Source organism: Pseudophryne corroboree, chromosome 9, assembly GCF_028390025.1.
Source record: "Pseudophryne corroboree isolate aPseCor3 chromosome 9, aPseCor3.hap2, whole genome shotgun sequence".
Lineage (NCBI taxonomy): Eukaryota > Metazoa > Chordata > Amphibia > Anura > Myobatrachidae > Pseudophryne > Pseudophryne corroboree.
In genome coordinates, this window is record NC_086452.1 from 464,630,542 (window position 1) to 464,656,951 (window position 26,410).

Consider the following 26,410-nt stretch of genomic DNA (forward strand, 5'->3'; position numbering starts at 1 on the left):
AAATTGCAGTGTAAAAATAAAGCAGCCAGTATTTACCCTGCACAGAAACAAAATAACCCACCCAAATCTAACTCTCTCTGCACATGTTACATCTGCCCCACCTGCAGTGCACATAGTTTTTCCCAGTTGCTAACTTTTTTTGGTTTACTAACAGCTCTGAATACCCTCTAGATCTCAGATAGTATTTTAAGTGGTCTCTTTTTCTCTATCATGTTAAACTGTGTAACCGGTGGCAGTGACACAACAGTCACACCATTGTATAGTACTGTGTGCCAGCTGCTAGCATCGTTCCACATCACACACATGACACGCAAGCTTTGTGGGATCCGATACTTACTTCCCCAGCGCGAAACATTCCAACTTCACCGTAGACGCTTTCGCTGCCGCAACGGACTCCAGAAAGTGCACCTCGATCTTAGGCTCATACTCCCCCATCACACCTGAATGACAGAACAGGACAGTGAGCAGGTGCAGCATTACGCTCCTTTGTAAAGGTATTTAATTTAAAGTCTAACTCCGCCCATAGCAACAAATGATGTTTTGTACAGAATTACAGTGCATATTCCAATCTGTGCTATGCTGGAAATAAGTCTTACAGGGTAGATGTACTAAACCTTGAAAAGTGATATAGTGGAGAGAGATAAAGTACCAGCCAATCAGCTCCTCACTGCCATGTTACAGGTTATGTTTGAAAAATGACAGTTATGAGCGGATTGGTTGGTGCTTTGGTGTCTGTTTACTAAGCACTGAAGAGAGATAAAGTGGATGGACACAAAGTAGCAACCAATCAGCCCCTAACTGTCATTTTTCAAACACAACCTGTAACATGGCAGTTAGGGGCTGATTAGCTGGTACTTTATCTCCATCCACTTTATCTCTCTTCAGTGCTTAGTAAACAGACACCAAAGCACCAACCAATCAGCTCCTAACTGTCATTATTAAAACATAACCTGCATCATGGCAGTGAGGAGCTGATTGGCTGGTGCTTTGGTGTCTGTTTACTAAGCCTTGAAGAGAGATAAAGTAGCAACCAATCAGCCCATAACTGTCATTTTTCAAACACTGCCTGTAACATGGCAGTTAGGAGCTGATTGGCTGGCACTTTATCTCTCTCCACTTTATCATTTTCCAAGCCGGATTAGAACATCTGCCCCTATAGCTTTATTCCCTACAAAAATATCTTCCATACATTAAATGCAGAACACACCGCGTCAGACGTTGTCTTTCCTCTAGGCCTAGGAGCCGTGTCGCTTGAGTGAGGGAGGTCCGAGGTGTTACTGCGACACCTCAGCAGACCCTACTAATCACAAATGATGCATCAGAGTGACCCCTACCGTCTGTCCTGAGTGTGAGCGGTGTACTAGGCCCCAGCTCCCGGGTGTTGGTCACCGTATTTGTCACCACGCAGGTGTAATTCCCAGCGTCGGAAGGCTCCACCTTAGCGATGTAAAGGTTTCCGGTGACCTGCGACACAAATCTGCGATTGTCTTGCTGCACAAATGGAGGGTACTCATTAAAGATCCAGGCGTAAACCAGCTCTGAATAGGGCAAGAAAAGGACATTAATAAACCCATGTGACAGCCATGCCCCGTAGGCTACATTAATACTAGAACATACAGCAAAGCAGCGGCACCGTACACATGTGTCCTTACTAAGCTTTGCTGAAATCGTGCCAATCTATCTCACATCACAGTGACGGCTGCAGCGGCGCGCAATGTTATAGGCCATTCGCGATGCACAAGTTCTCTCAAAAAATTCCTGTTCATCGATATTACACATGCGAGGAAATTGTGATTATTCGAATAAAATAACTAACGTTATAAGACCGTTAAGAGTCAATGTTGCGGTCTATCCATAGGACTAGCAATGCGGCTACATGTGGAAAATCATGTTATACATATAACACTCTATTCTACGTCATATGTGACAAACAGCATTGGGCCTGATTCAGAAATAGACGCTATTGCACAGGAACTGCGACTCTGTACGCAGCAGCTGTGCAATAATGTGCTAATGAGGCACGAGGCATCTTGTGTACAGAGACGCCTCCTGACGGCTTCTCTGATTCGCTGCTGCATCAGAGGACACAGTGCCAGACCAACTGCCATGTACGTTACAGTTACAGTATATAGGGGGTCATTCCGAGTTGATCGCTAGCTGCTTTCATTCGCTCTGCAGCGATGAGGCAAAAAAGGCAGTTCTTCACATGCGTATGCAGCGCAATGCGCACGTGCGACGTACGGGCACAAGGAATGATGCAGTTTTGCATGGGGTCTAGCGATGCTTTTCAGTCGCACTGCTGGCCGCAGAGTGATTGACATGAAGTGGGCGTTTCTGGGTGTCAACTGACCGTTTTCAGGCAGTGTTCGGAAAAACACAGGCGTGCCAGGAAAAACGCAGGCGTGGCTAAGCGAACGCAGGGCGTGTTTGTGACGTCAAAACAGGAACTGAACAGTCTGAAGTGATCGCAAGCGCTGAGTAGGTATTGAGCTACTCTGAAACTGCACAAAAAAACTTTGCCGCCGCTCTGCAATCCTTTCGTTCGCACTTCTTCTAAGCTAAAATACACTCGCAGTGGGAGGCGGCATAGCGTTTGCACGGCTGCAAAAAACTGCTAGCGAGCGAACAACTCGGAATGACCACCATAGAAAGATAAGTTAATGCTACAGGACTTTAAAGATAAGGACCCGTTACAATAGAGACAGGAAAGCTGTTAACGTCATTGCTCCTAAACACAGAACATTCTATAGATACATTTATTCAATAAATAGACACCCCTCTGTAATGACCAATCAGCAGGCGGTTTACGAGCCCATAAACTTTCTATTGGCCGATGTCGGACGGCATGACATCATTACACAATAACCTTACAACTAAATATAAACTAAGTTAACTTATCTAGAAATAAGGACACAGAGAAATAACGACACAGACCACTGAAATGCCATTAAAATCGGTCAACCGTTATTCATTTATTATAATATTTAAACTAGGTATGGTGGCAATAAGAAAGAACGGCCAGATCACCAGTGACATTACGTCTTATTGCCGCTACGCATGTCCATGACATCACTTTATTTTAGAGATGAGCGGGTTCGGCTTTACTCGGTTCTTTACGCCAGAATTATCGCCATTTCTTATTTTCTGGATTTTTCTTATTGGCTAACCAAAACACGTGACGTCCGATAGCCAATAAGGAAATTTGGGTAAATCCGAGAAAAACCGAACCCGCTCATCTCTACTTTATTTATCTCATTGGCTACGCCAATAAGTGCTGAGTCTCCAACTCTCTCCCCAATACATCATAATAGGGCCAAGCCCAATGACCCCCGGTAAGGAGTGCCAGAGTAAACAATGTATTGGGCAAAGAGCACACCTCCAAACAGCGGCGCAATAGCCACTGTAACCGCCGTTCTTTCCCGCCACAGATATTGGTTGACAAACCCCAACCGGCAAAGAGAAAGAAAAACGGGTGGGGGGAAAAAATGTGACTCAGGGAGGCAGGGTGGGAAAAATCCAGAGAGAAAGAGGCAGATGAAACTCCTGCCTCACAAAAAATGTCTGCTAGCTCCTGCCTAACACTCCCACTATTCTAATGAAATTCAGCCCCCCCAAGCTTATTAACTGTTTGATAACCTACTAATTGTGCAAAGCCCATGCAATCCTAACAGCCTTGAAGTTTACTCTCGCTTGCACTATTTGCACTCGCTATTCATTACCTGCTATAACACACTAATATTTCAAGAGCAAGAAATGGAAAGAAGCACATAGGGGCTATTTATCAACAAGTGATAAAACTCATTGTGAATAATAGAACTCATTGCGTATGATAAACGCTGATCCAGCCCGTCAGCTCCTAATTGTCATTTTTCAAACACATAACAGCTAGGAACTGAAAACATGACAGTTAGGAGCTGATTGGCTGGAGTACCATTTGTCATACGCAACGAGTTTTATCTTTTACAACGCGTTTCATCACTCATTGATATATGGGCCCCATAGTTTTCTATCTTTTGATGGTGTTGCCTATCGGACACATGTTCTGGAAAGATACACTTTCCAGGGCTTGCTGCATACTGGTGCAGCGCAGCCCTATAGACTTCTACGGGTGATACTGTGCCGGAAGTCCACAGTGGAAATTTCCAATATCTGCTGCGGAACCTTTTACTACATATGGGGAACCATCTGCAGTGCAGGAAACCTCGGGAAATGGCAGTTTCCTGAGGTCTGACCACATTTTATGAAATGATTTATATCGCCCCTAAAGCGATACATTTTCAGCCTCAGACACACGGAAGTTATCAAAAACTTTTATTTATCATTAACATTTGTTTAAACAGCACCAGCACTTTACAAGCACAGCATTAAAACAAGTCTGGTTATTAACAGGTGAAAAGAGGGAGCTGCTTTTAATATTGCAAGGAATGGTGGCTCAGTGGTTAGCAGCCCTATCACATCGTGCTAGGGTTGTGGGTTCAATACCAACTCTATGAGGAGTGTGTATTTTCTCCATGTGTTTGTATGGATTTGTTTAGGGTGCTCTAGTTTCTTCAACAGTATAGACGCAATCATACTACAATTCTATTACACCCTATACATGACCTGACCACTGGCCATGACCACAATACATCTATTACACTATACAGACATAGGACACTACACCCACAACATGACCTGACCACTGGCCATAACCATAATACATCTATTACACCCTATACAGACATAGGACACTACACCCCCAACATGACCTGACCACTGGCCATGACCATAATACATCTATTACACTATACAGACATAGGACACTACACCCACAACATGACCTGACCACTGGCCATGACCATAATATATCTATTACACCATATACAGACATAGGACACTACACCCCCAAAATGACCTGACCACTGGCCATGACCATAATACATCTATTACACTATACAGACATAGCACACTACACCCCAACATGACCTGACCACTGACCGTGACCATAATACATCTATTACACCTTATACAGACATAGGACACTGCACCCCCAACATGACCTGACCACTGACCATAATACATCTATTACACCCTATACAGACATAGGACACTACACCCCCAACATGATCTGAACACTGGATATGACCATAATACATCTATTACACCATATACAGACATAGGACACTACACCCCCAACATGACCTGACCACTGGCCATGACCATAATACATCTATTACACCCTATACAAACATAGGACACTACACCCCCAACATGACCTGACCGCTGGCCATGACCATAATACATCTATTACACCCTTTACAGACATAGAACACTACACCCCAACATGACCTGACCACTGGCCATGACCATAATACATCAATTACACCCTATACAGACATAGCACACTACACCCCCAACATGACCTGACCACTGGCCATGACCATAGTACATCTATTACACCCTAAACACACATAGGACACTACACCCCCAACATGACCTGACCACTGGCCATGACCATAATACATCTATTACACCCTATAAAGACATAGGATGCTACACCCCCAACATGACCTGACCACTGGCCATGACCATAATACATCTATTACACCCTATACAGACCCAGGACACTACACCCCAACATGACCATATAACATCTATTACACCCTATACAGACATAGGACACTACACCCCAACATGACCTGACCGCTGACCGTGACTATAATACATCTATTACACCCTATACAGACATAGGACACTACACCCCCAACATGACCTAACCACTGACCATGACCATAATACATCTATAACACCCTATACAGACATAGGACACTACACCCCAACATGACCTGACCACTGACCGTGACCATAATACATCTATTACACCTTACACAGACATAGGACACTGCACCCCCAACATGACCTGACCACTGACCATGACCATAATACATCTATTACACCCTATACAGACATAGGACACTACACCCCCAACATGACCTGACCACTGGCCATGACCATAATACATCTATTACAACCTATACAGACATAGGACACTACACCTCCAACATGACCTGACCACTGGATATGACCATAATACATCTATTACACCCTATACAGACATAGGACACTACACCCCCAACATGACCTGACCACTGGCCATGACCATAATGCATCTATTACATCTCATACAGACAAAGGACACTACACCATCAACATGACCTGACCGCTGGCAATGACCATAATACATCTACTACACCCTATACAGACATAGAACACTACACCCCAACATGACCTGACCACTGGCCATGACCATAATACATCTATTACACCCTATACAGACATAGCACACTACACCCCCAACATGACCTGACCACTGGCCATGACCATAGTACATCTATTACACCCTAAACACACATAGGACACTACACCCCCAACATGACCTGACCACTGGCCATGACCATAATACATCTATTACACCCTATACAGACATAGGATGCTACACCCCCAACATGACCTGACCACTGGCCATGACCATAATACATCTATTACACCCTATACAGACCCAGGACACTACACCCCAACATGACCATATAACATCTATTACACCCTATACAGACATAGGACACTACACCTCCAACATGACCTGACCACTGGACACGTCCATAATACATCTATTACACCCTATACAGACATAGGACACTACACCCCAACATGACCTGACCACTGGCCATGACTATAATACATCTATTACACCCTATACAGATATAGGACACTACACCCCCAACATGACCTGAACACTGGCCATGACCATAATACATCTATTACACCCTATACAGACATAGGAAACAACACCCCCAACATGACCTGACCGCTGGCCATGACCATAATACATCTATTACACCCTATACAGATATAGGACACTACACCCCCAACATGACCTGACCACTGGCCATTACCATAATACATCTATTACACGCTATACAGACATAGGACACTATACCCCCAACATGACCTGACTGCTGCCCATGACCATAATACATCTATTACACCCTATAAAGACATAGGACACTACACCCCAACATGACCTGACCGCTGACCGTGACTATAATACATCTATTACACCCTATACAGACATAGGACACTACACCCCCAACATGACCTAACCACTGACCATGACCATAATACATCTATTACAGCCTATAGAGATATAGGACACTGCACCCCCAACATGACCTGACCACTGACCGTGACCATAATACATCTATTACACCTTATGCAGACATAGGACACTGCACCCCCAACATGACCTGACCACTGACCATGACCATAATACATCTATTACACCCTATACAGACATAGGACACTACACCCCCAACATGACCTGACCACTGGCCATGACCATAATACATCTATTACACCCTATAGAGATATAGGACACTGCACCCCCAACATGACCTGACCACTGACCATGACCATAATACATCTATTACAGCCTATAGAGATATAGGACACTGCACCCCCAACATGACCTGACCACTGGCCATGACCATAATACATCTATTACACCCTATACAAACATAGGACACAACACCCCCAACGTGACCTGACCACTGACCATGACCATAATACATCTATTACACCCTATACAGACATAGGACACTACACCCCAACATGACCTGACCGCTGGCCATGACCATAATACATCTATTACACCCTATACAGACATAGGACACTACACCCCCAACATGACCTGACCACTGGCCATAATACATCTATTACACCCTATACAGACATAGGACACTACATCCCCAACATGACTTGACCACTGGCCATGATCATAATACATCTATTACACCCTATACAGACATAGGACACTACACCCCCAACATGACCTGACCACTGGCCATGACCATAATACATCTATTACACCCTATACAGACATAGCAGACTACACCCCCAACATGTCCTGACCACTGGCCATGACCATAATACATCTATTACACCTTATACAGACATAGGACATTACACCCCCAACATGACCTGACCGCTGACCATGACCATAATACATCTATTATACCCTATACAGATATAGGACACTGCACCCCCAACATGACCTAACCACTGGCCATGATCATAATACATCTATTACACCCTATACAGACATAGGACACTACACCCCCAACATGACCTGACCGCTGGCCATGACCATAATACATCTATTACACCCTATACAGACATAGGACAGTACACCCCCAACATGACCTGACCACTGGACATGACCATAATACATCTATTACACCCTATACAGACATAGGACACTACACCCCAACATGACCTGACCACTGGCCATGACCATAATACATCTATTACACCCTATACAGATATAGGACACTACACCCCCAACATGACCTGAACACTGGCCATGACCATAATACATCTATTACACCCTATACAGACATAGGAAACAACACCCCCAACATGACCTGACCGCTGGCCATGACCATAATACATCTATTACACCCTATACAGATATAGGACACTACACCCCCAACATGACCTGACCACTGGCCATTACCATAATACATCTATTACACGCTATACAGACATAGGACACTACACCCCCAACATGACCTGACCGCTGCCCATGACCATAATACATCTATTACACCCTATAAAGACATAGGACACTACACCCCAACATGACCTGACCGCTGACCGTGACTATAATACATCTATTACACCCTATACAGACATAGGACACTACACCCCCAACATGACCTAACCACTGACAATAATACATCTATTACACCCTATACAGACATAGGACACTACACCCCAACATGACCTGACCACTGACCGTGACCATAATACATCTATTACACCTTATGCAGACATAGGACACTGCACCCCCAACATGACCTGACCACTGACCATGACCATAATACATCTATTACACCCTATACAGACATAGGACACTACACCCCCAACATGACCTGACCACTGGCCATGACCATAATACATCTATTACACCCTATAGAGATATAGGACACTGCACCCCCAACATGACCTGACCACTGACCATAATACATCTATTACAGCCTATAGAGATATAGGACACTACACCCCCAACATGACCTGACCACTGGACATGTCCATAATACATCTATTACATCCTATACAAACATAGGACACAACACCCCCAACGTGACCTGAACACTGGCCATGACCATAATACATCTATTACACCCTATACAGACATAGGAAACAACACCCCCAACATGACCTGACCGCTGGCCATGACCATAATACATCTATTACACCCTATACAGATATAGGACACTACACCCCCAACATGACCTGACCACTGGCCATTACCATAATACATCTATTACACGCTATACAGACATAGGACACTACACCCCCAACATGACCTGACCGCTGCCCATGACCATAATACATCTATTACACCCTATAAAGACATAGGACACTACACCCCAACATGACCTGACCGCTGACCGTGACTATAATACATCTATTACACCCTATACAGTCATAGGACACTACACCCCCAACATGACCTAACCACTGACCATGACCATAATACATCTATTACACCCTATACAGACATAGGACACTACACCCCAACATGACCTGACCACTGACCGTGACCATAATACATCTATTACACCTTATGCAGACATAGGACACTGCACCCCCAACATGACCTGACCACTGACCATGACCATAATACATCTATTACACCCTATACAGACATAGGACACTACACCCCAACATGACCTGACCGCTGGCCATGACCATAATACATCTATTACACCCTATACAGACATAGGACACTACACCCCCAACATGACCTGACCACTGGCCATAATACATCTATTACACCCTATACAGACATAGGACACTACATCCCCAACATGACTTGACCACTGGCCATGATCATAATACATCTATTACACCCTATACAGACATAGGACACTACACCCCCAACATGACCTCACCACTGGCCATGACCATAATACATCTATTACACCCTATACAGACATAGCACACTACACCCCCAACATGTCCTGACCACTGGCCATGACCATAATACATCTATTACACCTTATACAGACATAGGACATTACACCCCCAACATGACCTGACCGCTGACCATGACCATAATACATCTATTATACCCTATACAGATATAGGACACTGCACCCCCAACATGACCTAACCACTGGCCATGATCATAATACATCTATTACACCCTATACAGACATAGGACACTACACCCCCAACATGACCTGACCGCTGGCCATGACCATAATACATCTATTACACCCTATACAGACATAGGACAGTACACCCCCAACATGACCTGACCACTGGACATGACCATAATACATCTATTACACCCTATACAGACATAGGACACTACACCCCAACATGACCTGACCACTGGCCATGACCATAATACATCTATTACACCCTATACAGATATAGGACACTACACCCCCAACATGACCTGAACACTGGCCATGACCATAATACATCTATTACACCCTATACAGACATAGGAAACAACACCCCCAACATGACCTGACCGCTGGCCATGACCATAATACATCTATTACACCCTATACAGATATAGGACACTACACCCCCAACATGACCTGACCACTGGCCATTACCATAATACATCTATTACACGCTATACAGACATAGGACACTACACCCCCAACATGACCTGACCGCTGCCCATGACCATAATACATCTATTACACCCTATAAAGACATAGGACACTACACCCCAACATGACCTGACCGCTGACCGTGACTATAATACATCTATTACACCCTATACAGACATAGGACACTACACCCCCAACATGACCTAACCACTGACCATGACCATAATACATCTATTACACCCTATACAGACATAGGACACTACACCCCAACATGACCTGACCACTGACCGTGACCATAATACATCTATTACACCTTATGCAGACATAGGACACTGCACCCCCAACATGACCTGACCACTGACCATGACCATAATACATCTATTACACCCTATACAGACATAGGACACTACACCCCCAACATGACCTGACCACTGGCCATGACCATAATACATCTATTACACCCTATAGAGATATAGGACACTGCACCCCCAACATGACCTGACCACTGACCATAATACATCTATTACAGCCTATAGAGATATAGGACACTACACCCCCAACATGACCTGACCACTGGACATGTCCATAATACATCTATTACATCCTATACAAACATAGGACACAACACCCCCAACGTGACCTGAACACTGGCCATGACCATAATACATCTATTACACCCTATACAGACATAGGAAACAACACCCCCAACATGACCTGACCGCTGGCCATGACCATAATACATCTATTACACCCTATACAGATATAGGACACTACACCCCCAACATGACCTGACCACTGGCCATTACCATAATACATCTATTACACGCTATACAGACATAGGACACTACACCCCCAACATGACCTGACCGCTGCCCATGACCATAATACATCTATTACACCCTATAAAGACATAGGACACTACACCCCAACATGACCTGACCGCTGACCGTGACTATAATACATCTATTACACCCTATACAGTCATAGGACACTACACCCCCAACATGACCTAACCACTGACCATGACCATAATACATCTATTACACCCTATACAGACATAGGACACTACACCCCAACATGACCTGACCACTGACCGTGACCATAATACATCTATTACACCTTATGCAGACATAGGACACTGCACCCCCAACATGACCTGACCACTGACCATGACCATAATACATCTATTACACCCTATACAGACATAGGACACTACACCCCCAACATGACCTGACCACTGGCCATGACCATAATACATCTATTACACCCTATAGAGATATAGGACACTGCACCCCCAACATGACCTGACCACTGACCATGACCATAATACATCTATTACAGCCTATAGAGATATAGGACACTGCACCCCCAACATGACCTGACCACTGGACATGTCCATAATACATCTATTACATCCTATACAAACATAGGACACAACACCCCCAACGTGACCTGACCACTGACCATGACCATAATACATCTATTACACCCTATACAGACATAGGACACTACACCCCAACATGACCTGACCGCTGGCCATGACCATAATACATATATTACACCCTATACAAACATAGGACACTGCACCCCCAACATGACCTGACCACTGGCCATGACCATAATACATCTATTACACCCTATACAAACATAGGACACAACACCCCCAACGTGACCTGACCACTGACCATGACCATAATACATCTATTACACCCTATACAGACATAGGACACTACACCCCAACATGACCTGACCGCTGGCCATGACCATAATACATCTATTACACCCTATACAGACATAGGACACTACACCCCCAACATGACCTGACCACTGGCCATAATACATCTATTACACCCTATACAGACATAGGACACTACATCCCCAACATGACTTGACCACTGGCCATGATCATAATACATCTATTACACCCTATACAGACATAGGACACTACACCCCCAACATGACCTGACCACTGGCCATGACCATAATACATCTATTACACCCTATACAGACATAGCACACTACACCCCCAACATGTCCTGACCACTGGCCATGACCATAATACATCTATTACACCTTATACAGACATAGGACATTACACCCCCAACATGACCTGACCGCTGACCATGACCATAATACATCTATTATACCCTATACAGATATAGGACACTGCACCCCCAACATGACCTAACCACTGGCCATGATCATAATACATCTATTACACCCTATACAGACATAGGACACTACACCCCCAACATGACCTGACCGCTGGCCATGACCATAATACATCTATTACACCCTATACAGACATAGGACAGTACACCCCCAACATGACCTGACCACTGGACATGACCATAATACATCTATTACACCCTATACAGACATAGGACACTACACCCCAACATGACCTGACCACTGGCCATGACCATAATACATCTATTACACCCTATACAGATATAGGACACTACACCACCAACATGACCTGAACACTGGCCATGACCATAATACATCTATTACACCCTATACAGACATAGGAAACAACACCCCCAACATGACCTGACCGCTGGCCATGACCATAATACATCTATTACACCCTATACAGATATAGGACACTACACCCCCAACATGACCTGACCACTGGCCATTACCATAATACATCTATTACACGCTATACAGACATAGGACACTACACCCCCAACATGACCTGACCGCTGCCCATGACCATAATACATCTATTACACCCTATAAAGACATAGGACACTACACCCCAACATGACCTGACCGCTGACCGTGACTATAATACATCTATTACACCCTATACAGACATAGGACACTACACCCCCAACATGACCTAACCACTGACCATGACCATAATACATCTATTACACCCTATACAGACATAGGACACTACACCCCAACATGACCTGACCACTGACCGTGACCATAATACATCTATTACACCTTATGCAGACATAGGACACTGCACCCCCAACATGACCTGACCACTGACCATGACCATAATACATCTATTACACCCTATACAGACATAGGACACTACACCCCCAACATGACCTGACCACTGGCCATGACCATAATACATCTATTACACCCTATAGAGATATAGGACACTGCACCCCCAACATGACCTGACCACTGACCATAATACATCTATTACAGCCTATAGAGATATAGGACACTACACCCCCAACATGACCTGACCACTGGACATGTCCATAATACATCTATTACATCCTATACAAACATAGGACACAACACCCCCAACGTGACCTGAACACTGGCCATGACCATAATACATCTATTACACCCTATACAGACATAGGAAACAACACCCCCAACATGACCTGACCGCTGGCCATGACCATAATACATCTATTACACCCTATACAGATATAGGACACTACACCCCCAACATGACCTGACCACTGGCCATTACCATAATACATCTATTACACGCTATACAGACATAGGACACTACACCCCCAACATGACCTGACCGCTGCCCATGACCATAATACATCTATTACACCCTATAAAGACATAGGACACTACACCCCAACATGACCTGACCGCTGACCGTGACTATAATACATCTATTACACCCTATACAGTCATAGGACACTACACCCCCAACATGACCTAACCACTGACCATGACCATAATACATCTATTACACCCTATACAGACATAGGACACTACACCCCAACATGACCTGACCACTGACCGTGACCATAATACATCTATTACACCTTATGCAGACATAGGACACTGCACCCCCAACATGACCTGACCACTGACCATGACCATAATACATCTATTACACCCTATACAGACATAGGACACTACACCCCCAACATGACCTGACCACTGGCCATGACCATAATACATCTATTACACCCTATAGAGATATAGGACACTGCACCCCCAACACGACCTGACCACTGACCATGGCTATAATACATCTATTACAGCCTATAGAGATATAGGACACTGCACCCCCAACATGACCTGACCACTGGACATGTCCATAATACATCTATTACATCCTATACAAACATACTGTAGGACACAACACCCCCAACGTGACCTGACCACTGACCATGACCATAATACATCTATTACACCCTATACAGACATAGGACACTACACCCCAACATGACCTGACCGCTGGCCATGACCATAATACATATATTACACCCTATACAAACATAGGACACTGCACCCCCAACATGACCTGACCACTGGCCATGACCATAATACATCTATTACACCCTATACAAACATAGGACACAACACCCCCAACGTGACCTGACCACTGACCATGACCATAATACATCTATTACACCCTATACAGACATAGGACACTACACCCCAACATGACCTGACCGCTGGCCATGACCATAATACATCTATTACACCCTATACAGACATAGGACACTACACCCCCAACATGACCTGACCACTGGCCATAATACATCTATTACACCCTATACAGACATAGGACACTACATCCCCAACATGACTTGACCACTGGCCATGATCATAATACATCTATTACACCCTATACAGACATAGGACACTACACCCCCAACATGACCTGACCACTGGCCATGACCATAATACATCTATTACACCCTATACAGACATAGCACACTACACCCCCAACATGTCCTGACCACTGGCCATGACCATAATACATCTATTACACCTTATACAGACATAGGACATTACACCCCCAACATGACCTGACCGCTGACCATGACCATAATACATCTATTATACCCTATACAGATATAGGACACTGCACCCCCAACATGACCTAACCACTGGCCATGATCATAATACATCTATTACACCCTATACAGACATAGGACACTACACCCCCAACATGACCTGACCGCTGGCCATGACCATAATACATCTATTACACCCTATACAGACATAGGACAGTACACCCCCAACATGACCTGACCACTGGACATGACCATAATACATCTATTACACACTATACAGACATAGGACACTACACCCCCAACATGACCTGACCACTGGCCATGACCATAATACATCTATTACACCCTATATAGACATAGGGCACTACACCCCAACATGACCTGACCGCTGGCCATGACCATAATACATCTATTACACTCTATACAGACATCGGACACTACACCCCAACATGACCTGACCACTGGCCATAATACACCTATTACACCCTATACAGACATAGGACACTACACCCCCAACATGACCTGACAACTGGACATGACCATAATACATCTATTACACCCTATACAGACATAGGATACTACACCCCCAATATGACCTGACCACTGGACATGACCATAATACATCTATTACAACCTATACAGACATAGGACACTACACCCCAACATGACCTGACCACTGACCATGACCATAATACATCTATTACACCCTATACAGACATAGGACACTACACCCCAACATGACCTGACCACTGACCATGACCATAATACGTCTATTACACCCTATACAGACATAGGGCACTACACCCCAACATGACCTGACCACTGGCCATGACCATAATACATCTATTACACCCTATACATACATAGGACACTACACCCCCAACATGACCTGACAACTGACCATGACCATAATACATCTACTACACCCTATACAGATATAGGACACTACACCCCCAACATGACCTGACCACTGGCCATGACCATAATACATCTATTACACCCTATACAGACATAGGACACTACACCCCAACATGAACTGACCGCTGGCCATGACCATAATACATCTATTACACCCTATACAGACATAGGACACTACACCCCCAACATGACCTGACCACTGGCCATAATACATCTATTACACCCTATACAGACATAGGACACTACACACCAACATGACCTGACCACTGACCATGACCATAATACATCTATTACACCCTATACAGACATAGGACACTACACCCCCAACATGACCTGACCACTGGCCATGACCATAGTACATCTATTACACCCTATACAGATATAGGACACTACACACCCAACATGACCTGACCACTGGCCATGACCATAGTACATCTATTACACCCTATACAGATATAGGACACTACACCTCCAACATGACCTGACCACTGGCCATGACCATAATACATCTACTACACCCCATACATACATAGGACACTACACCCCCAACATGACATGACCACTGACTCACACTTTAACACATTCTGTTAGTTGCAGATTCCATCAGTTTATAAATGTGTTGGCCCAGAGGACGGAGAACAAAACCCCCAGAAGCGTCTGACGATGTAACCTCATGTGGGGAAAACATCATTACTACCAGGCACCATACTTGGCAATCAGATTATTTCCCAACTGTTTCATTTGCCCATTAGAACTACTGAAACGGTTCCTTGTAAAAAAGGCAACCAGTAACTCTGCAATCACTGCCCCCCTCAGGAGTCTAACTAACCTCACAGCATTAATTCCCCCTCTATGCCGGCAGGGAGACCACCAATCCTACGATCCCAGACATTGCCCCCTTCTCTAGGGTGTAAAAGCTCCGCAAAAAAAACATTTGCATGGGCCTTGAAAATACTTCTGGACACTAATTAGGCGCCTCTTCCAAAGGAAATAGTCTCATTTGTCACATTGTAACCTCTTTACTTGTTATTCGAGTCCCCTGCAGCGGAGACAACAGGATTCTGGGCTGAAAGGCAGACGTCTATCCCACAGATTCCGCATAAAGGGGGTAATTCAGAGTTGATCGCAGCAGCAAATTTGTTTGCAGTTGGGCAAAACCATGTGCACTGCAGGGGGGGCAGATATAACATGTGCAGAGAGAGTTAGATTTGTGTGTGGTGTGTTCAAACTGAAATCTAAATTTCAGTGCAAAAATAAAGCAGCCAGTATTTACCCTGCACAGAAACAATATAACCCACTCAAATCTAACTCTCTCTGCACATGTTACATCTGCCCCACCTGCAGTGCACATGGTTTTGCCCAACTGCTAACAAATTTGCTGCTGCAATCAGATCTGAATGACCCCCTAAGTACCAGAATCAATGAGTTACCGCATGCATTAAGTCCAAAGGCCATTTAACATGGATTTCCCCACCCCTGAGGCTGCAAGGAAAAATCTGTGCTAAGTGCACATTCTGGGGCTTAACACGCAAGATAGCGACCCTTAATTGAGTCGCTAAGGGCCGACAATTAGCTTTGGGGAAACCCCGCGGCTAATTGAATCTGCCTATACATTTCTCAGCACATTTTCCACCTGCCCCACCTGCAGCGCAACATGGTTTTATAAAGGTGCAAACCACTCTGCTGTTTAGCTCTTATTCTGAATACGGCACTCAGTGTGCATTGAGGACCGACTACGCACTGAAAATATAGCGTCAGCATGCAATATGGTAGATGAACAGTAGAGGGCGCCCAACACTCAGTAATCAAACAAAGATATGAAATCTGCTGTTACCTCCAGAGTGAGCAGGTGGACCGCACAGAAGTACCATCCCTTGTCCCTCCCGTACAGACACCGTACTCCGGGTCCTGGTCTGGAATGAATCAAGATCTGTGGAAAAAGGGAGACTGTGAGGCCGGCTGTATAAAAATCAACAATGCAGCCAAATTATCCTGATCCCATGCACATTTCATTAAAAAAAGAAGAAGATTTTTAGGCACATTTTTTTTCCACCCATCAGATTACCCATAAGAATAAGGGTGTTCCCACCAAGAAATAGTTCTCCCTTTTGTAAATAAGCTTTTTACAGTTTCCAAAAGGAATTGGAACAAGTTTATAAACAATGTGCTCTGATACGCATGCCCGAAACTCTATTTCCCATGTGCGCTATCCGCACAACAGGCTGTAGTGGTTTCAGCAGGATACATAAAGGGCTCCTGAAAAACATGTTAAACACACTGAAACACACTGTAGTGTCCATGTGTGTTACCCTGTTGCTGGCTCCTATTTGTGAGTAGCTCAGAAATGAATCAGCTTCTCTGCTGCCCTGTGCAATAACTGGAGGAATTACTGGGGCATACTTGCCAATGTCTAACCCAGGCTGCCAGGGGAATGCTGGAGGGGAGGCCCAGAAGCGGTGAGCATTGCATTGTCAGTCATATCATAATACCCCACCCCCCACCCCCACTGCAATCCAATGACAACATCCGCTTCATTATGCAGAGGAAGCAACACCTCACAGACACGATTCACCGCGATCACATCATCGAGATCCCGGATACTGGAGGCTGATCTACTTTCTTGGGAATCGAGGAGAGTGCTCAAAAATATGGGTATCTCTAAGATATTCCAAGTGAGAAGGCAAGTATGAACTACAGGAGTAAATGGAAGAGTAACAGGAGAAAGACCTGGAAGAATAGCAGGAGGAAGAACTGGAAGAGTAACAGGAGAAAGACCTGGAAGAGTAGCAGGAGGAAGAACTGGAAGAGTAACAGGAGGAAGAACTGGAAGAGTAGCAGGAGGAAGAACTGGAAGAGTAGCAGGAGGAAGACCTGGAAGAGTAACAGGAGGAAGAACTCTAAGAGTAACAGGAGGAAGAACTGGTAGAGTAGCAGGAGGAAGAACTGCAAGAGTAGCAGGAGAAAGAACTGGAAGAGTAGCAGGAGGAAGAACTGGAAGAGTAGCAGGTGGAAGAACTGAAATCGTAACAGGAGGAAGAACTGGAAGAGTAGCAGGAAGAAGAACTGGAAGAGTAGCAGGAGGAAGAACTGGAAGAGTAGCAGGAAGAATAACTGGAAGAGTAGCAGAAGGATGAACTGAAAGAGTAGCAGGAGAAAGACCTGGAAGAGTAGCAGGAAGAAGAACTGGAAGAGTAGCAGGAGAAAGACCTGGAAGAGTAGCAGGAAGAAGAACTGAAAGAGTAGCAGGAAGAAGTACTGGAAGAGTAACAGGAGGAAGAACTGGAAGAGTAACAGGAGAAAGACCTGGAAGAGTAGCAGGAGGAAGAACTGGAAGAGTAGCAGGAGAAAGCCATGGAAGAGTAGCAGGAAGAAGCACTGGAAGAGTAGCAGGAGGAAGAACTGGAAGAGTAGCAAGAGAAAGACCTGGAAGAGTAGCAGGAAGAAATACTGGAAGAGTAGCAGGAGGAAGAACTGGAAGAGTAGCAGGAGGAAGAACTGGAAGAGTAACAGGAGGAAGAACTGGAAGAGTAGCAGGAGGAAGAACTGGAAGAGTAGCAGGAGGAAGAACTGGAAGAGTAGCAGGAGGAAGAACTGGAAGAGTAACAGGAGGAAGAACTGGAAGAGTAACAGGAGGAAGAACTGGAAGAGTAACAGGAGGAAGAACTGGTAGAGTAGCAGGAGGAAGAACTGCAAGAGTAGCAGGAGGAAGAACTGGAAGAGTAGCAGGTGGAAGAACTGAAAGCGTAACAGGAGAAAGGACTGGAAGAGTAGCAAGAAGAAGAACTGGAAGAGTAGCAGGAGGAAGAACTGGAAGAGTAGCAGGTAGAATAACTGGAAGAGTAGCAGGAGGATGAACTGAAAGAGTAGCAGGAGAAAGACCTGGAAGAGTAGCAGGAAGAAGAACTGGAAGAGTAGCAGGAGAAAGACCTGGAAGAGTAGCAGGAAGAAGAACTGAAAGAGTAGCAGGAGAAAGAACTGGAAGAGTAGCAGGAAGAATAACTGGAAGAGTAGCAGGAAGAAGAACTGGAAGAGTAGCAGGAGAAAGACCTGGAAGAGTAACAGGAAGAAGAACTGAAAGAGTAGCAGGAGAAAGACCTGGAAGAGTAGCAGGAAGAAGAACTGAAAGAGTAGCAGGAGAAAGAACTGGAAGAGTAGCAGGAAGAATAACTGGAAGAGTAGCAGGAAGAAGAACTGGAAGAGTAGCAGGAGAAAGACCTGGAAGAGTAACAGGAGGAAGAACTGGAAGAGTAGCAGGAGAAAGACCTGGAAGAGTAGCAGGAAGAAGAACTGAAAGAGTAGCAGGAGAAAGAACTGGAAGAGTAGCAGGAAGAATAACTGGAAGAGTAGCAGGAAGAAGAACTGGAAGAGTAGCAGGAAGAATAACTGGAAGAGTAGCAGGAAGAAGAACTGGAAGAGTAGCAGGAGAAAGACCTGGAAGAGTAACAGGAGGAAGAACTGGAAGAGTAGCAGGAGAAAGACCTGGAAGAGTAGCAGGTGGAAGAACTGGAAGAGTAACAGGTAGAAGAACTGGAAGAGTAGCAGGTGGAAGAACTGGAAGAGTAGCAGGAGGAAGAACTGGAAGAGTAGCAGGAGGAAGAACTGGAAGAGTAACAGGAGGAATAACTGGAGAAGTAGCTGGAAGAGCAACAGGAGGAGTAACTTGAGGAGTAACCGAAGGAAGAACTGGAAGAGAAACAGGGGGAGTAACTGGAAGAGTAACAGGAGGAGAAACAGGGGGAGTAACTGGAAGAGTAACAGGAGGAATAACTGGAGAAGTAGCTGGAAGAGCAACAGGAGGAGTAACAGGAGGAAGAACTGGAAGAGAAACAGGGGGAGTAACTGGAAGAGCAGAAGGAGGAATTAATATTTTCATGATGAGTGTGTTCTCGCCATCCAGAGATAACGGAGCGGGAATTAGTGTGCTACCAGCACTGCACCGCAATACTCAGTAAATAAGAAACCTTACCTCCTGCGACAGACGTGTGGATAAGTCTGATGTTAAAGGCTAAAGGGCCATTTATCAACGAGCTGATAAAACTTGTCGTGGATGATTAAACTTGTGTGTGATAAATGCTGCTCCAGCTAATCAGCTCCTAACTGTCCGTTTTCAAACATGACAGTTAGGGGCTGAACACATGACGATTGGAAGCTGATTGTCTGGAGCATCATTTCTCATACGCAATGAGTTTTATCACTCATTGGTAAATGAGCCCCAAAGGACGTACCTACTCGCAGTGCTTCCCGCGGCAGAGATCCTGGACGCCGATGGCACAACTGGATGTTTTATAAGACATGAATAGATGAAGTGAGGTGGATGCTCTGCGGCTCGGTTATATGAAGGAATTACAGGCGGGATATATATCGGAGGCATTAGTATGACATATGAAGATTGCTGTGCATTAAATGACCGGTGAGTCTGGCTTGTCAGATTGCGGCATCAAAGCAGCGTGCGTAATGAAGGGCTGGTAACGCCAATACGAATCACTGACGGAGCTAATCACGCTCAGCGTGGGCGCATAATTCTAATGACTTATCACTGTTATTACAAGAAGAGAATACAGATTACTGCGGGCTGAGGGTGAGCGTCAGCTCATCTGACCTTTACATTTTTTTTTAGATGTATATTTAATGAGGAACAATGCAATGTCAGCTGGAAAGCTCGAAAAAATACAATACCTCAGAGTCTTCCTGAGTACCTGCTGTCTGTATCATATATACTGCGCTCCCGCCTACATGTATATACAGCAGCGGTCTCTGTCATATATACTGCGCTCCCTCCTATATGTATATACAGCAGTGGTCTCTGTCATATATACTGCGCTCCCTCCTACATGTATATACAGCAGCGGTCTCTGTCATATATACTGCGCTCCCGCCTACATGTATATACAACAGCGGTCTCTGTATCATATATACTGCGCTCCCTCCTACATGTATATACAGCAGCGGTCTCTGTATCATATATGCTGCGCTCCCTCCTACATGTATATACAGCAGCGGTCTCTGTCATATATACTGCGCTCCCTCCTACATGTATATACAGCAGCGGTCTCTGTATCATATATACTGCTCTCCCGCCTGCATGTATATACAACAGCGGTCTCTGTCATATATACTGCGCTCCCGCTTACATGTATATACAACAGCGGTCTCTGTCATATATACTGCGCTCCCTCCTACATGTATATACAGCAGCGGTCTGTATACTGTCTCTGTATCACATATACTGCGCTCCCGCCTACATGTATATACAGCAGCGGTCTCTGTTATATATACTGCGCTCCCTCCTATATGTATATATAGCAGCGGTCTCTGTATCATATATACTGCGCTCCCTCCTACATGTACAGTATATACAGCAGCGGTCTCTGTTATATATACTGCACTCCCTCCTACATGTATATACAGCAGCTGTTTGTATACTGTCTCTGTATCATATATACTGCACTCCCGCCTATGTGTATATACAGCAGCGGTCTGTATACTGTCTCTGTATCATATATACTGCGCTCCCGCCTACATGTATATACAGCAGTGGTCTCTATATCATATATACTGCGCTCTCTCCTATATGTATATACAGCAGCGGTCTGTCATATATACTGCGCTCCCTCCTATATGTATATACAGCAGTGGTCTCTATATCATATATACTGCGCTCCCTCCTATATGTATATACAGCAGCAGTCTCTGTGTCATATATACTGCGCTCCCTCCTATATGTATATACAGCAGTGGTCTCTATATCATATATACTGCGCTCCCTCCTATATGTATATAGAGCAGCAGTCTCTGTGTCATATATACTGTGCTCCCTCCTATATGTATATACAGAAGTGGTCTCTATATCATATATACTGCGTTCCCTCCTATATGTATATACAGCAGCGGTCTGTATGCTTTCTCTGTATCATATATACTGCGCTCCCTCCTATATGTATATACAGCAGTGGTCTGTATACTGTCTCTGTATCATATATACTGCGCTCCCTCCTACATGTATATACAGCAGCGGTCTCTGTATCATATATACTGCACTCTCTCCTATATGTATATACAGCAGCAGTCTGCATGCTGTCTCTGTGTCATATATACTGCGCTCCCTCCTCCTATATGTATATACAGCAGCGGTCTGTATGCTGTCTCTGTGTCATATATACTGCGCTCCCTCCTATATGTATATACAGCAGCGGTCTGTATGCTGTCTCTGTGTCATATATACTGCACTCTCTCCTATATGTATATACAGCAGCAGTCTCTGTGTCATATATACTACGCTCCCTCCTATATGTATATACAGCAGCAGTCTCTCTGTCATATATACCGCGTTCCCTCCCATATGTATATACAGCAGCAGTCTCTCTGTCATATATACTGCGCTCCCTCCTATATGTATATACAGCAGCAGTCTCTCTGTCATATATACCGCGTTCCCTCCCATATGTATATACAGCAGCAGTCTCTCTGTCATATATACTGCGTTCCCTCCTATATGTATATACAGCAGCGGTCTGTATGCTGTCTCTGTATCATATATACTGCGCTCCCTCCTATATGTATATACAGCAGCGGTCTCTGTCATATATACTGCATTCCCTCCTACATGTATATACAGCAGCGGTCTCTGTCATATATACTGCACTCCCTCCTATATGTATATACAGCAGTGGTCTGTATACTGTCTCTGTATCATATATACTGCGCTCCCTCCTACATGTATATACAGCAGCGGTCTCTGTATCATATATACTGCACTCTCTCCTATATGTATATACAGCAGCAGTCTGCATGCTGTCTCTGTGTCATATATACTGCGCTCCCTCCTATATGTATATACAGCAGCGCCCTCTATGCTGTCTCTGTGTTATATATACTGCACACCCTCCTGTATGTATATACAGCAGCTGTCTGTATGCTGTCTCTGTGTCATATATACTGCGCTCTCTCTCCTATATGTATAGACAGCAGCGGCCTCTACGCTGTCTCTGTGTCATATATACTGCGCTCTCTCTCCTATATGTATATACAGCAGCGGTCTGTATGCGGTCTCTGTGTCATATATTCTGCGCTCTCTCTCTCCTATATGTATATACAGCAGAGGTCTGTATGCTGTCTCTGTGTCATATATACTGCGCTCTCTCCTATATGTATATACAGCAGAGGTCTGTATGCGGTCTCTGTGTCATATATACTGCGCTCTCTCCTATATGTATAGACAGCAGCGCCCTCTATGCTGTCTCTGTGTCATATATTCTGCGCTCTCTCTCCTATATGTATATACAGCAGAGGTCTGTATGCTGTCTCTGTGTCATATATGCTGCGCTCTCTCTCCTATATGTATATACAACAACGGTCTGTATGCTGTCTCTGTGTCATATATACTGCGCTCTCTCTCCTATATGTATATACAGCAGCGGTCTGTATGCTGTCTCTGTGTCATATATACTGCGCTCTCTCTCCTATATGTATATACAGCAGCGGTCTGTATGCTGTCTCTGTGTCATATATACTGCGCTCCCTCCTATATGTATATACAGCAGCGGTCTGTATGCTGTCTCTGTGTCATATATACTGCGCTCTCTCCTATATGTATATACAGCAGCTGTCTGTATGCTGTCTGTGTGTCATATATACTGCGCTCTCTCTCCTATATGTATATACAGCAGCGGTCTGTATGCTGTCTCTGTGTCATATATACTGCGCTCTCTCTCCTATATGTATATACAGCAGCGGTCTGTATGCTGTCTCTGTGTCATATATACTGCGCTCTCTCTCCTATATGTATATACAGCAGCTGTCTGTACGCTGTCTGTGTGTCATATATACTGCGCTCTCTCTCCTATATGTATATACAGCAGCGGTCTGTATGCTGTCTCTGTGTCATATATACTGCGCTCCCTCCTATATGTATATACAGCAGCTGTCTGTATGCTGTCTGTGTGTCATATATACTGCGCTCTCTCCTATATGTATATACAGCAGCGGTCTGTATGCTGTCTGTGTGTCATATATACTGCGCTCTCTCCTATATGTATATACAGCAGCGGTCTGTATGCTGTCTGTGTGTCATATATACTGCGCTCTCTCCTATATGTATAGACAGCAGCGGCCTCTATGCTGTCTCTGTGTCATATATACTGCGCTCTCTCTCCTATATGTATATACAGCAGCTGTCTGTATGCTGTCTCTGTGTCATATATACTGCGCTCTCTCTCCTATATGTATATACAGCAGCGGCCTCTATGCTGTCTCTGTGTCATATATACTGCGCTCTCTCTCCTATATGTATATACAGCAGCTGTCTGTATGCTGTCTCTGTGTCATATATACTGCGCTCTCTCTCCTATATGTATATACAGCAGCTGTCTGTATGCTGTCTCTGTGTCATATATACTGCGCTCTCTCTCCTATATGTATATACAGCAGCGGTCTGTATGCTGTCTCTGTGTCATATATACTGCGCTCTCTCTCCTATATGTATATACAGCAGCGGTCTGTATGCTGTCTGTGTGTCATATATACTGCGCTCTCTCTCCTATATGTATATACAGCAGCGGTCTGTATGCTGTCTCTGTGTCATATATACTGCGCTCTCTCTCCTATATGTATATACAGCAGCTGTCTGTATGCTGTCTCTGTGTCATATATACTGCGCTCTCTCTCCTATATGTATATACAGCAGCGGCCTCTACGCTGTCTCTGTGTCATATATACTGCGCTCTCTCTCCTATATGTATATACAGCAGCGGTCTCTACGCTTTCTCTGTGTCATATATACTGCGCTCTCTCTCCTATATGTATATACAGCAGCTGTCTCTACGCTTTCTCTGTGTCATATATACTGCGCTCTCTCCTATATGTATATACAGCAGCGGTCTGTATGCTGTCTGTGTCATATATACTGCGCTCTCTCTCCTATATGTATATACAGCAGCGGTCTGTATGCTGTCTCTGTGTCATATATTCTGCGCTCCCTCCTATATGTATATACAGCAGCGGTCTGTATGCTGTCTGTGTCATATATACTGCACTCCCTCCTATATGTATATACAGCAGCGGCCTGTATGCTGT

At 44.7% G+C, this 26,410-nt stretch overlaps 1 protein-coding gene across 4 annotated transcripts in view; it reads right to left on the minus strand.

Annotated features, from left to right (window-relative positions):
* Positions 1-26,410, minus strand: part of LOC134958605 (contactin-4-like) — a 399,552-nt gene that overhangs the window by 69,421 nt on the left and 303,721 nt on the right. For all 4 annotated transcript variants that reach the window (XM_063941309.1, XM_063941311.1, XM_063941308.1 and 1 more), the window contains exons 5-7: positions 18,174-18,269; positions 1,335-1,538; positions 338-440 (exon numbers count right to left, since the gene is read on the minus strand). In XM_063941309.1, the coding sequence (XP_063797379.1) occupies positions 338-440; positions 1,335-1,538; positions 18,174-18,269 (403 nt within the window). The remainder of the gene's footprint in view (positions 1-337; positions 441-1,334; positions 1,539-18,173; positions 18,270-26,410) is intronic.